The following is a 12878-nucleotide window of genomic DNA, read 5'->3' as shown; positions in this document are numbered from 1 at the left end:
ACTGGTATTAGCATGACCAGTGATTTGGACCCATGAACCTTATCCCATCGTATAATGAGATCGAGCTTGCACAACATGGAGCGAAGACGGCATGCCAAGTTTAAATTGTTTAGGTATTAGAGGCATCGGTTTGAACAGTGTCTGACTGCCGATAAAGATGACTTTTACTTGTGATTAAGCGCCACTGATGTATGCATTAGTTCTTAACGTACATGTAGACAAGTGCAGGTGACTTTTTGTGTCGGTGACAGGTCTGCGCTCAGTACTGGAGTACCTAGCGAGCGCTTATGCGGATGATGAGGGTCCGCCCCTTTTCATTCCGTTTCCTTGGCTTTGGGGGCACCGGGTGCGTGAATGCAAAAACATGAACAGGTTCCGATGCTGTGCGTGATGTGCTTGAGATTCCCGACTCTTCCGAACGTTCGACTCAGGTACTGGTGGCTTACCGGCGGCGAGCGGCAGTCGTCGCTGTGCGCTCGCGCTTCTGGCTGAGCAAAGTTTAGTTTTAAGTTTCGCTGCCGCGTAGTTAAGTGTAGCTTATAGAGCGACGGCAGTGTAGTCCCGTTTCGTGTAATGGTGGGCGTGTGCTTCGTAGCACACACCCCGTGCTGCTGAAGACCCTGGTTGCGAGGCCCGGTGTTGGGAGCCCACCCCTGCCGGTCTGAGGCTGAGGTGCCCAGTCGCCACTCTAGAGTCGCGGAGTGATGACTAGTGGGCAGGATGCCAGGTCACTTGCCATGCATGGTAAACTTCCAGGGTAAGCACGGCATTGTGTATGTACTCCACGGTGTTTTGTGTTGCGGATGGGGCCGGCCGCACGGTCGGCTCATACTCGACGTCTCCCTTGCTGTATTATACTGGTTAAGTCGGGATGCGTCTGTGGTAACGCTGTATTCAGGGGCATTTTTGTAATCTGTGTACATGCTGGCGGCGGTAAAAATGCTTGCCTAGGTGTATTGTCATCGGGATGACAATTGCTTTCGTAAAAAGCCATCTGATATAGCGCGTATCACTCCGATGCGTCATTTTCCCATATGTGGCTGACTGGCATTCGACAGGCTGGTGCGATAGGGAACTCGGGGCTTCCGGACGCGGCAGCCGTCTGTGTCTTTGTGACGCACGCCAGATTGCGGGATTTCACGCGATGATTACAAGTGTTAGGTGTGTCATCTGAACTGACGCTGAACAGAGGGTAGAGTGCTGTAAGCTGAGAGAGCGTGCCAAGTTCTTTCAAAATGTACTTGCCATAAGGAGGAATGAATAAACCGATATCCGAGTACGTGTGTGTGGTTATCGGCGCTGGTCTTCTGTAGTTGAGGCGTCATCAGTGCAGCGGCGCGAGAGACTTGGAGCCTCCTTGGCCATTTGCCGAACGCCGACTGATTGCACTTCGGCTCTGGCTCGGATTTTGGTATCCTGGGTACAACCCAAAGATCGATTGACTAGAGACCGTGCACATAAACGGGCGGCCGAACTCAAAATAACAGCAGGGTCACTGTTCACACGTCTCTTTCGGCCCACAACCGCGTTGAAAGACTGAACTTTTATGCTTGTTTTGTTATTTTCCTAAACGGACAATTGCCAAAAGCACTGCAGTCGCGTGTCACTGAGCACTGGCCCGAACCCCCACTATTCACTGATAGGTCCAAAGCACGAAGCAGAGCACTGATAAAGTTATTCAGGCGTGCAAATAAATTCTTGCATGCACCTTTTTATGCAGCAAGCACAGCTAAGCATTTTTACACACTAAAGCGTCTAAAATGTTAAAAGGTGTCAAACCAACCAACACAGTGGTACCTGTATGCACACAACAGAAAAACTTGTTTCAATTTAGCTGCATGACATTTCATGAATGTATGAAATGTCCCAGAGTTGTCGACTGTTGTGTTTACTAATCCGTACCTTGCACGTCGTAGGGACGACGTGTGGATCTCGAGTCGAGTCAAGTTGATGTCGAGTGTCGGCCGAGTCGGGGGGAGCGGGGCTTTATTCTGCGTATATGTACAAATTGCAGTCCACTGCACCGTAGCTGAGAAGCCAGTCATTGCGTATTTGGAACATTGGTAATCGCTTGGGGTTGTGGGCGTGTTGTTTTCTGCTTGCTGCAGGATGTTAAATATGTAGACCCGCAGACTGGAGATAAGCCCCTATGAACATTGAATATTAGTTCCTATCGGTAGATACACCTGCCTTTGGCCACGATGGTAAGCATTGTCAGCTCACTGAGCCTATTTTTGGCAGCAGCTGTTATTTCATTATACGCTTGGTTATGTAATGTTCATGGTATTGGTGGTATCATAGTATTATCCTGGTATCACTGAGTTCATTTGCTGTTTGAAGTTGTCTCATGAATGGCTCAGCCTAGATGATAATCTAACCCCTAAGACTCAATTCAGTGATTTGTCTGTCAAAGTATTTTTATTTTATGCTATGGTTTTTATGTGGCTGTCTTAGATATTATGGATTTTGATCTGCAATTAACCTAGTCAGTCAAATGCCTCCTCTTTTATTGCTCACATTACTTGTCAAATCTTGGATGTATGGCTCCAGGTTATTGTATGACAGCTGTACAATATGGCTCAATATCTGGTGCTGCTAAAAGAGTAAATGCAACTTATAATGTCAAGAATGTTAGCTTCATCTTTGTTTACCAGCCTAATCTTTGCCTGTATTTCAGAGTTTCTTCGGCTTTGGTCAGGGTGCTGAAATTGACATCATTCTGGATGGATCTGATACAAGAAAAATGGCTGAAATGAAGTCTGATGATGGAAAAAGAGAAAGGTTTTATCTCTTTTATGATGGTGAAAGTCTTGCTGGCAAGGTATGACACAGTATGAGCATGGTTGGAAATAAAAAAGAAACATGTGTTAACCATATGCTGGTGTATAGAAAATGATAGCAGTTCATTTCTTACACTAGTTTGAGGCATGGTTGCAGGCATAACACACTGCCTAATTCAAACCTACTGATGTAGTCATTATTTTTCTTGTCTTTATACAAAAGAAGCATCTTAAAATTATATTTCAAAATGTTGTTCACCATGGAACTCCATGAAATACATATCAGTCATTGAGATGACATACTATTCTACCATAGTATTTTGAGAAATATATTTTCTTGTGAAGAAATTCAAAACATAAAAAAGTTTAACCTGTAAAAACTGAAAGATTAATTTGAGTTGCACATGGGTTATGCTGGACCATACTGTGTTATTCAGGTGCATCACCAGAAATTCAAACCTTCCATATTCACAGCTGGTGGTCTGGATGTCAAACAGATAGTTGAGGAAGGCCAAACAAATCATTTGTGACCAGATTGTTGAAACATTAGGATTGGTGTTTCCTTTATGGAAGATGATGTGAGGCCTTGTGTCCCTTGTTTTGTATATAGAATATGCATGCATGTAATATACTTATATGCTGTATGGGGCTAACAGCTACTCTGGGGCATGGCCAGAGGTTCCCCTCAAGAGCATGAGATCCAGGCCTTTCTGTGGTTTAGGTATATGTGCAGGCATAATATGAATATTTCCTTAGTGTATGGGAGTGTGGCCTTCATCCCATTCAGAATTTTTATACATACTTTTTAGAATTGTTGATGTATAGCAGTTGATGTATATCTTCCTAATGTTTGTGCCATAGGTTTGTCATTTATTTTCACATTTTCACTGTAATTGTATTGTATTTTATGAATGGTGATATCATGCATGTAGTTATTATATCATGCACTGCCTCAGGTTAACATCACTCTCAAAAAGCCAGGCTCAAAGCTAGAACACCATGGCATCAAGATTGAGTTCTTGGGCCAGATCGAGACTCACTATGACCGTGGCAGCCACCATGAGTTCCTCTCACTGGTGAAGGAGCTGGCACGGCCTGGCGAGCTGCAGCAAAATATCAGCTACCCATTTGACTTCAACCAGGTGGAGAAGCCATATGAGTCATATGCTGGCTCGAATGTCCGGCTCAGGTGCGTCATTGGAGAGAAGTGGGTAGGTTAGAGATGGGTTGCAAGTGCACTGAAGGCCTGTTATTGTAACTGAGACATGCCAAAGTGCATGAAATGGGTGTAAGAGATGGAACAGTTGTTGAGACTATCATTATTGTCTGGTGTGTTAGTGTGCACACAATGTTTGTGGACAAAAGGACGATGGCCCGAACATGTACTCCATCCCTGATACTGATGCCTTGTCTCAATTCTTCCGTGGAAGGGTTTGAGGGAGTCTATGGGTCATGCTGTTGTGTGTTCTTTGCCTAGTGTACATGGTATTATTACATACTTGAGCTTTCACATTTGATGCCACTGTAAGACTCGATTCAAGTCAGCTGTCACATGTCATGCCACTCTAAGACTCGATTCAAGTCAGCTTTCACGTGTGATGGCACTGTAAGAATCAGTTCAAGTCAGCTTTCACATGTGGTGCCACTGTAAGACTCGCTTCAAGTCAGCTGGGGTGCTATCGATGTTCTGATCCACGGGGATGCGTGGGGGCGGACCTCAGATTGGGCTAGCATGGCAGAGCTCTGGTGGTAAGCAGCGTCGCCCAGCGTGACGCGAGTGTCGTGTGATGTGGCGTGACGCGGTGGCCAGGTACGTGCTGCGCGTGACGGTCGTGCGCCGCCTGTCGGACCTGGTGCGCGAGATGGACATCGCCGTGCACACGCTCTCCCAGTACCCGGACATGAACACCAGCATCAAGATGGAGGTGGGCATCGAGGACTGCCTCCACATCGAGTTCGAGTACAACAAGTCCAAGTGAGGGTCCGACGCGGCAGGACGGTGGTGGCTGTCATGGGCTCTGACTTTGATATGCACAGGGTAGGCTGCCGTGTCAGATGTCCTTTTCTTTAAACAAGTTATTTCGTGCGTCATTTTATTGTAAGTACATGCAGATTTATATGAGCGAAGTGGCTCGGTTGGAACTCTTATGGTCCCATCGATATCGAAGGCCTCCAGTCTCTAATCGCTGTCTTTGAGACTGTCACCAATTCCGATCTCGCTTTACTTCACCTCCGATCTGGCTATCACCTCCGATTCCAATGTCTTTCACTTCTGATCTCACTGTCTCACCTTTTATCCCACTGTCTTTTACCCCCAATATCACTGTCTCTCAGCTCTGACCTTACTGTACCTCACCTCCGATCTCACTGTCTCTCACCTCCGATCCCATTGTTTCACCTCCGATCTTACGTTCTTTCAGCTCCGAACTTACTGGATCATCTCCGATCGTACTGCATCACCCCTGATCTTCCCGTCTTTCACCTCCGATCTCACTGTCTCTCACTTTCGACCTCACTCTCTCTCATCTCTGACCTCATTGTCTCTCACCTCCGATCTCACTGTCTCTCATCTCCGATCTCACTGTCTCTCATCTCCGATCTCACTGTCTCACATCCGATTTCACTGTCTTTCACCTCCGATCTCATCGTCTCACCTACAATCCCACTATATCAGCTTCGATCTTACTGTCTGTCACCTCCGGTCCTACTGTATTTCACTGACGTCATCTGTATTACCATGCCATCATGGGGAAGACTACCGTGTCAAATGTGCTTTGGCTGAAAATAATATTTGGCGCGTCGTGGTTTCTTGTATACGTGTAAATTTATGTCCGGGGAGCGGCTGGACAGAAGGTCCCTATAATCCCCGCTGTAGGCAACTGGTCAAGATCTACATCCTGTGCTAACGGAAAATAGTATGATCGAGAACGCAAACTAGTAAAGCTCATGCAAGCACATATGTTTATGTTGCGATTTCCTTTAAGTCTTTTGCTATGATAGGATGCTGGTGTTCGTCTCGGCTGAACACGCTGCAGAGCGTTGACTGTGAGAGACTCGTGAGCTACCCGTGAACCAATCGGCTGTCGGCTTCTCAGGTACCATCTGAAGGATGTGATTGTTGGGAAGATATACTTCCTTCTGGTGCGGATAAAGATCAAGCACATGGAAATCGCCATCATCAAACGGGAAACAACAGGGTCCGGTCAGTATCTGCACCAGGCGTCACGACGAAGCCGGCTTTGGTTTTGCGCTATTTTTCGTTGCCGGCTTGGGCATCACTTTGATGTTGCGTCGTTTGAAACGGTTGACTGCGCCTTCGACTTCGTAGCGTTTTTAACAGCTGGCCTCGGCCTCGATAAAGTTTGAATGATGGCTCCGGGTTCTGCTCCATCGAAACTTAGCTCGCTTTGACTGTCATGTTGACTTTCTGCTGTGGTTGGCTTCACTTCACAAGGACAGCATTGCTTGTATCGGTACTCTAATATACCACGCAATTTTGAAAGGCTATGACAAATACGGCTAAAACTCCAACTAGTCGGCCGTTTTCAAGGTCAATCGTGTGGAAAGTTCGAATCTGACGGCGGCCGGAGAACTAGCTGTCCGAAGCGTCGTGTGAACTCCGTGTGATTTTGCCTGATCCTATATAGCTTCAGCAGACGCGAAAAGGTTTCAGTTGCGCAAAGCTTGATTATAGACTAGATTCGGCTCTAGCTTCGGCCTCGGGATTTTTAAGGGATGGTAGTTTGGCCTTGGCATTGTGTTTTCTGGCTACGAAGTTGCTGTGTTCGGCTTCGCATGTGGAAAGTTTGAAGCCGCTAGCTTGGGATTTGGTTTCACGTTTTAAAAATACGAAGCCACTGACTTTGGCCTCGGATCACCTTTGCAGTTTCAAACCTCGATGGCTTGCCTTTAAGCCTTTAAACCCTGGCATTGTGTTAACTTGGGGTGCGGCTTCGAAACCAGAATCCCGGCTTCGTTCCCATGCTTGATCCGTCGGGCTCGGCTGGTCCGCCGCTCGTCTGCCCTGATCCGTCCCGCGGCCTCAGGTGATCTGGGCCTCCCCGCGCGCCCCCAGCCGCCGCTCGTCCGCCCTGATCCGTCCCGTGGCCTCAGGTGACCAGGGCTCCTCTGCGCGCCCGCAGCCGCCGCTCGTCCGCCCTGATCCGTCCCGCGGCCTCAGGTGACCAGGGCTCTTCTGCGCGCCCGCAGCCGCCGCCCGTCCGCGTTGGTCCGTCCCGCGGCCTCAGGTGACCAGGTCTCCTCTGCGCGCCCGCAGCCGCCGCCCGTCCGCGTTGGTCCGTCCCGCGGCCTCAGGCGACCAGGGCTCCTCTGCGCGCTCGCAGCCGCCGCTCATCAGCCTTGATCCGTCCCGTGGCCTCAAGTAACCCTGATACCGTGACCCGGGTCCCTCTGCGCAGGTCCGAACACGTTCAACGAGAACGAGACGATCGCCAAGTACGAGATTATGGACGGCGCGCCGGTGCGGGGCGAGAGCATACCGATCCGCGTCTTCCTGGCCGGCTACGACCTCACGCCCACCATGCGCGACATCAACAAGCGCTTCTCGGTGCGCTACTACCTGAACCTGGTGCTGGTCGACGAGGAGGACCGGCGCTACTTCAAACAACAGGTGACGGCTCGGCTCAGCCGGCGCCCTCGTGCGGGCCCTGGGGTTCTGAGCGGTGTTGGACGAGTGTGTACAGATTGTCTTGCATTGTGCGGGCTGCTCTGTTGTATTCTGTGGTAGAAAGTGGTGACAATCAGTGGCTGATGCTCGATAGTCCGCGTCACATTTCCGCTGTTTGTCAGCAGGCTGTGCTTCAGTTGAGACGCGGCAGCAGGTGGATGTCCCAGTGCATGCCCCGCTGCACCGCTGGTCAGCCGTGGGATCCTGACAGTTTGTGCACGCCTAAACCGTTTACATCCTCCGCCGACATGATCCACCAATGATGATGATTTGTCATTATTATGATTTTGTATGTGCTGTAAGGTCCACAGGATGAATTTTATCCCGGATACGTCCTAGTAAATAAAGCATGTGGGAAGCATAGTTATAAGTGCACCCATGTCCCTGACACGCGAATGCACATGCACACGATACACCGCACTAGCTTACATTACGCCAGTCTCGAGTTCCGCTGACTAGTTGGACAGCATTTGACATTGCGTCCGGTGTGTACAAGCGTGTGCCGAGGGAGCGCCGCTGGTCTGCAGGAGATCACGCTGTGGCGGCGCGGTGAGCGGCGGCACCGGTCCCAGCCGAACCAGCCGCACCAGCAGACGCCCGTCACCATCAGCAGCATCCAGCAGCAGCTGGCGGAGGGCAACATTCAGCAGCGGCCCGCCACGCTGCACACGGTACGCAGTTCCGTCTGTTCGGCGCTTTCTCACTCTTCTTTCTGTCTGCTTCTGCCCGCCCCTTTCTCTTCTTTCCCTGTTTGTGGAATCGTGAATGGAGGCTTTCAAATTCCAAGTTGGTATGTTCTCCTGTCTAGATTTGTGCTGATATCCGGATCGCCATATCACTGTGTTGCAAGAAAAAAACGTTGCAATAAATGCTGGTCGGGTGTTTGATAGCGATGGCGACAGAACGTCAACTCTGTGCATGGCCGTCGCGATCTCAGACGGCAGACTTGGTCTCCGCTGTTTCACGGCGCTGCCTCGCTCCTCGTTTCACTCTGGTTCACTTCAACACTCGCCCCGATAACGCCTCTCCAGCTTTTGCTGGCGATGATGTACCGTGGGCTGCTGTTAGCGTGCGCCCCCCCCCCCCCCCCCTCCACCTACGTGATGTGTGTCTGTCGCTGCCTCGGACGTCTGTAGCCGCCCGCCACTGTCCTCGGCTGACCTGCGGTGGCCGCGCGCCGGCAGGGGGCGCAAACGCCGTCGGACGCCGGCGAGGCGGAGGGTGACCGGGGGTGCGAGACGCACCAGCCAGCTGGCGACACGGATCTCACTTCGCCCACGGACTCGGTCAACGGCCAGAGCGACTAGGTCAGGTCAGCGGCCGCCCGGCCGGCAGCGGCCGCCAGAGGCGCCACCTGTCCCACGGGAGGCACACCCGGTGTCAGACGTGTGCGAGCTCACGTCGGCGGGAGCTGCTGACCTGACCTGACCTGCTGGAGGTCCGCCCGGTCAACGGCGGACGGGGTGGCAGGCCTGGCTCCGGGGATGGCAGGCCGGCAGAGTCAGTCGCCTGTAGTGAGTGTTGCGTCGGCACTGTCCCAGGCCCGCACATGCCTGGACCGTGTCCGTCGTATACATGCGTACTGAGACGTGTAGTGCGACTCAATGGGCGTGTGTGACGTTGGCTGTTGTGTGTGCACTGAAGCTAGTAATGACTTCGCATGGATCTGTCTTGAGGGTATGTGAGGGTTGTTTGGGTTGTCTGCCTGCTGACTTGGCTGACGAGAACGCAATTCATTTATGATTAGATGTGCCTTATATGTTCATTTTTAGTATGCATATTGTTTGGGCTCACGTATGCAATTAACTGTTTGAACTCTGCGGGGTCATATAGCCACACACAGATATGTATGTTGCGGCGCGTTGAGTGAAATTATGTTGCCTTATCTTGGTATAGCACTATTACGGACAGGCTGGCATGTACTCTTATACCACCAGTGAGCGGGGGGCCTCTTCAGCCCATTCTGTCCGGTTGATAAGAACGCTAACCCGAAGCGTAGGGTTGAAAACACACGATGTGGTGAAGTACTGCTGCTTTTATGTAACCTTTCTGGGTTGTGTTTGCCCGAAATGAATTCGTGCATTTCAGGTGTTACTGTGATAATTTCCGAGCACTTTTTCAGACAAAATGTCAGTGGTGATAAAAGGCCGGAATAAAAGCAGATAAAGTTTCACTACATCGTAGTTCATTTACTACTAGTCCCCGATTACTAGATTCCGGAAATCGTAATGCACTAAAAGTGCTGGCCAACCCCATGGTCATGATCCATCGGGTTATTTCAAACGATTTTTGATGAACCACGCTGCTTGACCAACCAACAGCTTTCATAAAGCATTCTGCTATTCAGTGAGTTTCAAGACGCTTAGCATCGGTGTGAAGCGGTGCCAATGCCGTAACACATCTAGTAATGACAGCATTACGATTGGGTGAAAAGCCCTTGGTTTCCATGTGACTTTATTTGAACTTGTGCTCAACTTTGCACTTGGTTTGAAATAACGGCTTGGTACTGAACGCCAACTGCTCATCTATTTAAGGAGATATTGCCCGCAGTAATAGCCCTTTTCCTTGGAGAAAAACCAGGAGAATGGAGATATAGATGGATTGATATTTCGATAACATGCCTTTATCGAAACAATAGCAAGAGATAAAGGCATGTTGCCGAAATACCAACCTTTTATGTCTTTTCCCCGGGTTCTTCTCCGAGAGATATTGCCCGAGCGGTCCTGGGCAGCGAAGGGTTCACTCCCCATACAATATTCTCCATTTCCATTACTCAGTGGTGGGATTTAGTTCTCGTACACATCGTGGTAAGTCTCTACGGTGGCCGGCCGCGTCCCTAGTCGAACTACTGTGATGTCATCCACAATATGACCTTGCACTGAGAGGTACGTATTTGCAGCCGTGAATGCGTCATCATTTGTGAGCCGTCGGGTCCGCCTCGTGCCCATGCACCGAGTACTGATGTGATTCTATATGGGGAGCGCGGTTGTAGTGACGCCCCCCCCCCGCCCCTCCTCCCCTCCCCTCATCCCTGTGAGTGGGCGTTGGGTGGGTGCATAATGGCGTAAGCACATGCATTCCTGATTTCAAGGCGCCGCACCGAGACGAGGCGACTGACCTTTGTATCTGGTGGCTAGATTGCGGACCTGGCCTCCGGTCCACACTGGCCCATCCCCTGGTCCGGACCAGCTGGTCTTCCGGTCCAACAAGCCGTCTCTCGGTCCAGACCCGTCGGTCTCCCGGTCCAGACTCGTCGGTCTCCCAGTTCAGATCCGTCGGTCCAGCGGTTCAAATGTCATCCAGTAGTGTGTGCTGTGCAGGATGCAAATATAAATTCGTGCTACCAGAATCCTGGCTCTCTGGTGGTCCACGCACGCAATTCGTTGGCGCTAATCCGTTGTCTTTTGACCCCGACCCAGAGATCTGACCTACTCAGCCGATTTGTTACGCCTGGGGCGCATGTGTACTGGTTTGACAGCCGTCTGTCTCGATGCTGATTGGCTGATTTTGAGCAAGGGGAGAGGCCATAGGCAGTGAGCCCAAACCCGGGGTGTTACAGCATGAAAAAATATCAACATACCGGCCACCCAAGTGGCCGAATATTGGAGCATTGCGTCGGCCTCACGGTCTAATCAGCCGGTCGCCCGGCCCAGACCTGCCGGCCTCTCGGCCCAGACCCTCCGGTCTCCCGGTCCAGATCAGTCGGTCGTCCGGTCCGGACCCTCCGGTCTCCCGGTCCAGATCAGCCGGTCGCCCGATCCAGACCCACTGGTCCTCCGGTCCAGATCAGCCGGTGCCTGGGTCCAGGCCAGCAACGTCCCACCATCGTCAGCAGACCGCTGTCGGCACTGGCGCAGGTCGACCGCGCGCTCCCGACCGGCCGCCGGCGGCGGACTGGACCCTGCGATGTCCCGGCAGAGACGCGCCGCTGCTCGGGCCGCTCGGCTGCGATGGGCATCGCGAGCGCCACCGCACGTCACAGCGCCATTGCCGCAGTCATGTCAATGGTCGGCGTTTTCTGTTTATATTCTCGAGGATGCCATCGACAGCGCCGTGTGGTCCGCGGACGCCTCACGTTGGGTGGGTCTGGTTTTGAGTGAGGTGGAACGATGGAGGACGGCCGGCACCGGTCCTTCCCCTGGGTGACAGCCATGCCCCTGTGATCGTGCGTTGGCGCCGACAGCGCCCCGCCGGTGAGCCGGTTCCGATCGATGCCAGGCCGATGGGTCGTGTCCCGAGGAGGTCTCAATAGCCCTTCAACAGTTGTGTTCACAGGTCAACGGACATTGTTGGCCGCATGCTTCCACAGGCACGTAACTATTCAGCGATGCTTTTTTCTACTACATGCTTCTGCAGGCACTAAGATGTGGGGCTTAGTGTGTGTGTGGGGGGGGGGGGGGCAAAGACGTAATCTTCTGCTAGCTCCTTTGAATTGGACCGAATTCGTGCGAAATCGTTCAGCATCAAGTGCAGACCTGTTGGCCCAAGGACATGGCCCTGTACACACTTTCCCAGCCCTCCCCCTCACTACGTCCCAGACTTGTAACGGGCAAGAAAGTTGGTGCTCGTTGCTTTGTGCCGATTACCAGGCAAGCCTATCTGAGCCCCTTTGGGACATGGCCGTCGGTTTGTCACTGATCCACATGACTTCTCAGGCGATGCGATCTGATCTTTGTCAACGACCCGGTTGTGTGTTTGGGAGGCACGTCGGGCGCATGTTGCATTTCTAGATTGCGGCACAGGCAGTGTGGCAGGCACCCAGTGCTGATGCTTGAGGCACGTGTTCGGTGGCTTGCGTGTGTGGCTGGAAGACACGTGCGGTGCATGGCACCTGTGAATATCATGAATAAACGGCTTTTCTGCGTCTGTGTCGCTGTGCCGTACAGCGCTTCCAGCGATGGCTCGGCGCAACAGTTCCTGCAAATTCTGTGTTTTTAGCACGAGGAAGGGCACACGGAATGTCAACATGTTACCGACGTGAACATGTACAAATGATGCGGACGAGGCGATAGCTTCCTTCGGCGATGCTGGGATTGTGAGAAGCTGGTAGTACGGGTGAGAGGCTGACGGAACGCACTGGTCTTACCTGGAGCCAGGAGTTGATATCGGATCACGTGTTTGGCCACAAAGGTTCCGAACATTGTCATGTGCTCGGATACAGGCGTTCCTGACATTAGCTCTCGATTAACACGCCACCAAGACTCATGCATGTTTGTTATGCGGTTAAAAAGCAGTGCGGCCATTTGGCTTAATGGAGTGCAACATTTATTATACTAATGTGGTGTCTGTTTCTGTTGTCATTCTATCTTCTAAAATAGGTCGGTTCGGAGAAGCGGAATGCCTAGCATTAGTTGTTACTGCATGAGATAATGTTCCACGCATTTCTGTCGTGATACGCAGATGAATTCGAT

The 12878-nt window shown here is 51.5% G+C and overlaps 1 protein-coding gene and 1 long non-coding RNA gene across 2 annotated transcripts in view; both read left to right on the top strand.

Moving 5' to 3' along the window:
* Positions 1-7693, top strand: part of LOC119111115 (di-N-acetylchitobiase-like) — a 38054-nt gene extending 30361 nt beyond the window's left edge. Inside the window, exons 9-13 of the mRNA XM_037234943.1 lie at positions 3835-3969; positions 4591-4755; positions 5876-5982; positions 7199-7410; positions 7679-7693. Coding sequence (XP_037090838.1) covers positions 3835-3969; positions 4591-4755; positions 5876-5982; positions 7199-7410; positions 7679-7693 — 634 coding nt within the window. The remainder of the gene's footprint in view (positions 1-3834; positions 3970-4590; positions 4756-5875; positions 5983-7198; positions 7411-7678) is intronic.
* A 410-nt stretch (positions 7694-8103) lies between these two features.
* LOC119112112 (uncharacterized) lies at positions 8104-12331 on the top strand. The gene is made up of 2 exons (XR_005095682.1): positions 8104-8138; positions 8652-12331. It is a non-coding gene; the product is annotated as an uncharacterized LOC119112112 (long non-coding RNA).
* The last annotated feature ends 547 nt before the right edge of the window (positions 12332-12878 follow it).

The sequence above is a fragment of the Pollicipes pollicipes genome, unplaced genomic scaffold (genome assembly GCF_011947565.3).
Source record: "Pollicipes pollicipes isolate AB1234 unplaced genomic scaffold, Ppol_2.1 Scaffold_7261;HRSCAF=8764_pilon_pilon_pilon, whole genome shotgun sequence".
Taxonomy (NCBI): domain Eukaryota; kingdom Metazoa; phylum Arthropoda; class Thecostraca; order Pollicipedomorpha; family Pollicipedidae; genus Pollicipes; species Pollicipes pollicipes.
Note: the sequence above shows the minus strand (reverse complement) of the source record. Positions and strands in the feature narration are given on the sequence as shown.